Source organism: Cicer arietinum, chromosome 2 (assembly GCF_000331145.2).
Source record: "Cicer arietinum cultivar CDC Frontier isolate Library 1 chromosome 2, Cicar.CDCFrontier_v2.0, whole genome shotgun sequence".
Taxonomy (NCBI): domain Eukaryota; kingdom Viridiplantae; phylum Streptophyta; class Magnoliopsida; order Fabales; family Fabaceae; genus Cicer; species Cicer arietinum.
Window position 1 is genome coordinate 8,815,792 of NC_021161.2, and position 6,547 is coordinate 8,822,338.

The following is a 6,547-nucleotide window of genomic DNA, read 5'->3' on the forward strand; positions in this document are numbered from 1 at the left end:
GTAGGCTCATGTCTACAAGGGGACAAGAACAATAAATGACCTTAAATACACATGATTTCCTTGCCAACATTGGTGGGGTTGCCCTTCGATGAACATTATGTAAGGTATAGACGCACCTGTGAAGAACCCTAAGACGTTTGTAGTAGGTGAGATCTGTTGGGATAGAGTAGGCGGTTATATCGAATTGGGCCTTGTGCCAGTTTGGAATAGAATTATCAGTGGCTGTTGATGTACTATTTTGTTTGATTCTTGGTATTAGTTCTTTTTGGTTTAATAAACATGCTTTATACAATTGATGTAGTAATATGGTAATTGGCCCATTCATCATGATCTACCTAAAAAGATTTCCATCTTTCCTCGCTTCTAAAAGCATTTTGGCATTGTTATTCTTTGAAATTATGTTCAAGAATCCAATTAAGAAGGTTGGACTTTGGAGGAGTTTCCGTGGCTTGGTTTGATGTTGTTTGTAGTTGTCGCATTTCCCGGTATAGGAACATGGGCGGGAGCCATTATAACATGTATTATCGATATGTCAATTTGGATCGTTGTATCTGCTCACAAATTTGCTAGTGAACAGTGATCTAAAGTATGCAATCATTATCGGTATCGTCTTTTTCTTTGTTTCGACATTTATGTGGTCCATCCTTAGAAATCTTAAACAAGTTTGAATTCATCAAATTAACTGTTTTAAAATGTCTTAGTTTTCATTATCTATACAAAGATAATTGTTCAAAGTTTCTTTTATTCATTTTCTTTAGATTTTATGAGTTTATGTATATAATATGTAAGATTCAAATGCATAAATATATTTTTTTTCATCCACTTTTTCTGATGTTTCTAAAATCATGATGTTTGAGAATGTTAGAGATTTGGCTAATAAATATTTCTTGTTGTAGCACATCCACTTGATAATTTATTTCTAATAAAAGTGATCAAATGTTCCATTGTTCAATACATGCATGTGTCAAACACCCATACGAACTTAACACATGTGGTTACATTTGATCACTTTTATTTTTTTTAAATTATTATCATTATCTATGTGCCAATGTCATGTTCGATGTTTATGTCTGTTTCAATGCTTCATTGATTATATTCTAGGTTGCTCGTAGAAATTGAACGTGTTCTAATTTGGTCCTATTTGAAATTTTTAACGTATATCCTCCAAAATTATATGAACACAATGTTGGAAGTGTTTATGAGAATTGTGTATATGATGTGAAAAAGGCCTCAAAAGGTTTGTTGGAACTAAATTGGTTTTATACTTAGAGTTTTGATATGAACAAAAGTATTTTATAAGAACAATATATTTGACTTCACAGTATGAAAAAAGATTAGTCTTTTTGAAGACAATCTAAAATAAAATTTGATTCAGATTTATAATTGAAGAAAATCTTTGACCAAATTGAGAAGAAGATATGATCAAGATTTGAAGATATGATCAACATCTTATCTACAAGAAGATATGAATTATTTATAAAAAGATTTTATCAAGATTTATCACAAGAAGATATGAATTATTTACAAGAAGATTTAATCAAAATTTATCAACAAGAAGATATGAATTATTTGTAAACTTGAGAGAAAAATGCAATTGTCATGTCAACAGCAGAAAGTGAGTACATTTCAGTAGCTGCTTGTAGCTCTAAACTACTTTGGATGAAACATCAACTAGAAGACTACAAAATTCTAGAAACCAACATTTCCATTTATTGTGACAATACTTCTGCCATTTGCCTAACAAAAAACCTTATACTTCACTCTAGACCTAAACACATAGAAATCAAACACAAATTCATTAGGGACTTTGTTCAAAAAGATGTGCTTAAAATCTAATTTGTAGACATCGAACATCAATTGGCTGACATATTCACCAAACCAATAGTTGAAGATAGGTTTGACTTTATCAAGAAAAACCTAAACCTTATTCTTTTACCTAGTTGATGTTGTGTCAACCTTAGAGTAGTTGATGACTCTTCATCATATGCATATTTTTCCACTGTTTTAGTCTTATTTATTTTCAATCATTAGTTAAATCAAGGAGTTATTTGATATATTTTGTTAATTTTATTTCTTTGATTTAATAAAATGTTTATATTCTTATTTTCTTGATTAAGTAGAGATTTTTCGGAGTTTTGCGTTGTTACTTTGTTTTAGTGCAGTGCTGAATTTTGGTGAGAAATCAACATGACCTATGTAGAGTATTTTAGCCATATCTGGAGTTTTAGATGTCCAATTGGAGTCAAACCAAGTGCAAATGAAAGCTAAGATCCATAACTACAACTTTCAGGAAGACACCGGAACCAAATCCAGAATCGAAAGAGGAGAACAATGCAATATACGTCGGACAACAGATGATGTGCGCTTGAAGCGCGCCAGACGCGCCTGAGGCGCGTTCCCAGCCATTCAGCACTGTCCAGGCGCGCCTGGAGCGCGTTTCCTGCGCCTGGGGCGCGCGACACGCATCAGTAACCATGAAAACACAATTTTTCACTGTTTTAGGGATCTTTTTGACTTTTGGGAAGTTGGAAGACTTATGCCATAACATAGAAATTCAAAGACGGCCGTTTCTAACATCATTGGAGCAGTTTTATCGAGAATCATTTATGAATCCTTCTTATAATTCTTCTCTAATCTCTATCTCTTTTATCTCTGTCATGAGTAACTAAACCCTATTTGTTAGGGATGAGTGTAACAAGATGAAACCCTTATTATTATGATTTGATTTCTAGTTATATATATGAATGAGTTTATTGAATTATTTTTCTGATCTCTGTGCTTAATGCTTTTTATTGCTTGATCAACATTAAAATGTTCTACGATTTGTATTTTGAAACGGAAATGGACTTTACGAATGCTTGAGATAAAGAGTTCATGAATTTGTAGTCTAGACATAGATGCAGGTCATGAAACTGATTAAATTAGTTGCAAATCAATAGTTTACAAGAGAATTTCTATTCGGTAATGCTTAATTCTAATCTTAAATCTACTAAGGAATTAGGGGTTACTTTGGAATTAAAGGTTCTGTCACTAAGACATTAGGGCAAGAATAATAAAGACAATTCGGTAATAATTCAATAAAGGAATTCAGTAACTAGGATCAAATTAGACACCAAAGTTGGATTCGAAGTGAAACTCATCCCTGACATTTTTCTCACTATAAAAGATCAATTTTATTACTGTTGTTAATTTCAAATATTATTTCAATCAATTCGGAAACTTTTTGTTCAATTTCAGTAATTAAATATAATTCGATAGTAAAACGCAATCCTTGAGTTCGACACTCGGTACTACCGTTTTAATTATTACTTGCAACGATTCAGTACACTTGCTAAAACGCTATCACGAACACATAAATTCTTGGTGTTATTATTCCCTTATTCTTCTTTAATTCTCGTTTGCATTGATTGAAAACTGTTTGTTATCAAAACTGCAGAAACGAAGAAAGATAATCAGTCTTCATTTTCTATTTTCAGAACATTATCTGTTTTCTTCTGTTTTCAGAAGAAAACCAAAAACGTTCTGATTTTATGTTTTTTTGGTTTTCTGTTCTGTTCATAACGTTCTCCGTTTTTCAACAAAAAACGCAGAACGTTCTCTATTTTCGTTTTTTCTCTGCAATTGTTTGTTTTTCTATTTTGTTGGTTAATTCTTATAGCAGATCCTAATATTATTTTAACATAGTCCATTAGTGTTTGACCGTGTAGATAGTAATTTTGATAGTTATTCTCTCAATGATATGTCAGTTATTAATTTATTTTGATAATGGAAAGATATATACTATATTAAACAACGTTATGAGGTAGTTTGTTTCAAGTAATTGATACAATTTAATTGGAGAAAGCTTGTACATTGTTGTTGTTGTGAAGATGTTATGCAATTAGAATGGTTCAAAATCAAACTAGGTTGAATTGTCGATGAGAAGTTTCTTGTTAATCTTGTTCTTGGTTGCCAATTTTGGAATCTGTTTATATATATATATATTTGGCTGAAGTATATGGAATGCTGATTTTGTACGATAAAAAGATTTGGCGTTGGATTCGATTCTTCTAAGATTAACAACTCACGTCAGAGTATATTAGGAATAATATGCAACCAATAAATATATAAACCAATAGCTGATATATATATATATACCCGCGTAACAAATTGTGGTGAAATTTCAAGCGTGATTTTATTAAGAAATCTCATCATCATACTCATAAATGTTAACTTGTAAAATTAATAAAAAAACTGATTTTTCAAAAACACTAGAACAAAAGTTTAAAATGGAAAACTTTTGTTGTCTAAATGTGAAAGCATGTCAGATGACAAACGAAGCAAGCGAACACTTCTCTCCATTTTAAGTTCTGTGATACGTTGAATGGTTGATTGATGCTTGTTAAGATTTTCAAGGCTAATTGTGCTTTGATAGAACTGATATTGTAGCTTTGCAAGTTGCTCCAATTTAGCAATTTGATAGTCTAGGTCGCCAACATTTACTCGATTCAGCTTGTGTAGCAAATCCATTGCAATTTCCTCCACTAATTCGAGTTCTGTCCTGTACACCAACATTAAGAAAAATGGCACATGTAAATATCTAGTTTCACAATAAAATAAAACCAAGATGTAGGTTATCCACCATTGATTAGTACTTAAAAGCCACTCAAATCTCTAAAAATAATCAATGATATTTCTCAAAAATATATAAGTTAATGGCACATGTAAATATCTAAAAGTTTCACAATAAAACAAGAACGGTGGACTTAGGTGGTCCATCGTTGAATAGTGTTTAAAACTCATTTGAAATTTTAAAAACGATTAACGATACTTCTCAAAAGTATAAGTCAACGACTCTATTTGTCTTTATGATCGAGACAATAACTCGATCGATATTAATACAATAAAACGAAAAGAAAATAAATGTGATTCTCATAATTCAACTCGTCGAATATATAACAATTCAGTTGTGTAGTATTTCAGATGATTTTTAAGTATCGGTCCATAATATATATAAGTAGGTGGTCTCAGGTACAATTTACCATAAAACAATCAAAGAACAAAATAATTTTATTAGAATTAGAGTTGCCAAAATGATAAAGATAGTTAGACGATAAAATAACTTGGTCTTAATTCTCAAACTTTTGAATTATTAAGACCATTTTTCCTAAGAATAAAAGAAGTTGAATGAATAATATAATTAAAGTTACCTATTGACATTGCAATCCCAACCAGAATAATTAGCACCTTCCACCAAACAATTCCTCCAAGCTTGCACCTTAGTTTTCAACTCAAAATTTCTCACATGCTTAGCAAAAGCTTCAGCATAGGTTCCCCTTTGATTCCTAACATCAGAAGGATCTACATCATAGAAAACAGGCACAACAATTTGCCCTTTCATTTTTCTACATTCAAGTATTTTCACAAGCTCTTCCAAACACCATTTCGACGCTGCAAAGTTTTTAGAGAAAACGATAACGGATAGCGTCGCTTCTTCGATGGCACGAACAATCGTAGCTGAAATTTCATCACCACTGTTAAGATTGTTGTCTATATAAGTTCTTATGTCTAATCTTTTCAAAGCACCATTAAGATGGCTTGTGAATGTGTTTCGTGTGTCATCACTTCTAAAACAAATAAACACTTCGTGTTTTTCTTGAGGAGGTGTATTGTTAGAAGAGGAGGTGGAAGAAGAATATGACCATGCCATATGCGCTAGTTAATGTGAATGTGACTATACTTTACTAGTATATAAATTTGTAGTAGTATGAATACTCTCTTTAATTTTATATATAGTTTATGCTTCTATGTAACATGTCATCATAGATGAAAGATAAGGGTTGTGACAACTCAGAGTTTGACTTTCATATGGTTACTTTGTTTTACAACACTACAACCTTCCCTGAAACTTCTATTTTTCCATTTTTATTAAAATCGCAAGATAATTCGTGGAATAATTGAACTAGTACACGAGTTTAGATATTAATTTTTAGTTGATTTGAAGGTAAATTCGAATTTATGTAAACTTAGAAATGAAAATAAGTTATCTTTAAATCATAGTTCAACTGATTAGGTTGGACTTGAATTCGAAATCTCACAGTTGTATGAATTATTTATGGTTGAATTTACCATCTCTTTTAAGATTTAAAAAAGAAAACGAATCTAAATTTATCCTCCTAGAGTCACAACATACTCATGTTCTCACATGATATTTTTAACAATTTTTTATAATCTTTTTTGTTATTTCAATGTGAACTCGGTAAATTTAAATAAACTCGAAACTCATACATAATTTTTAATAAAGCGTTTCATTTTTTTATCTCAATTTTCACATTTGATTCCTTTTTTTTTTCTTTCTATTTTTATTTTATTTTATGTTATTTTTTCAAAATTGAATTAAAATTTTGAATTATTGATGCATTTATTGTATTATATAAGTATAATAGTCATGCAAATATTAGTTTGAATATGAGTAATAAATATATCTAACAATTTAAAAAAAAAAAAGCAATTCAAGTGCACTTAGGTAATAAGGTCAGATGAATTAGCACATGGTAGACGGGTAGGG

General features: G+C 30.7%; 1 protein-coding gene across 1 annotated transcript; it reads right to left on the bottom strand.

Moving 5' to 3' along the window:
* Positions 1–4,103: 4,103 nt before the first annotated feature.
* On the bottom strand, positions 4,104–5,743 carry LOC101490008 (toll/interleukin-1 receptor-like protein). Its single transcript, XM_004489904.4, has 2 exons — positions 5,190–5,743; positions 4,104–4,540 (listed from the first exon to the last, which is right to left on the bottom strand). Exons 1-2 carry the CDS (start codon positions 5,687–5,689, stop codon positions 4,264–4,266), a joined length of 777 nt encoding a protein of 258 aa, XP_004489961.1. The 5' UTR covers positions 5,690–5,743; the 3' UTR covers positions 4,104–4,263.
* Positions 5,744–6,547: the final 804 nt, after the last annotated feature.

Coding starts and splice junctions, on each gene's coding strand:
- LOC101490008 (XM_004489904.4), bottom strand. CDS start 5,689: ATGGCATGGTCATATTCTTCTTCCACCTCCTCTTCTAACAATACACCT. Junction 4,541..5,189: donor TGGGATTGCAATGTCAATAG/GTAACTTTAATT, acceptor GTTGGTGTACAG/GACAGAACTCGAATTAGTGG.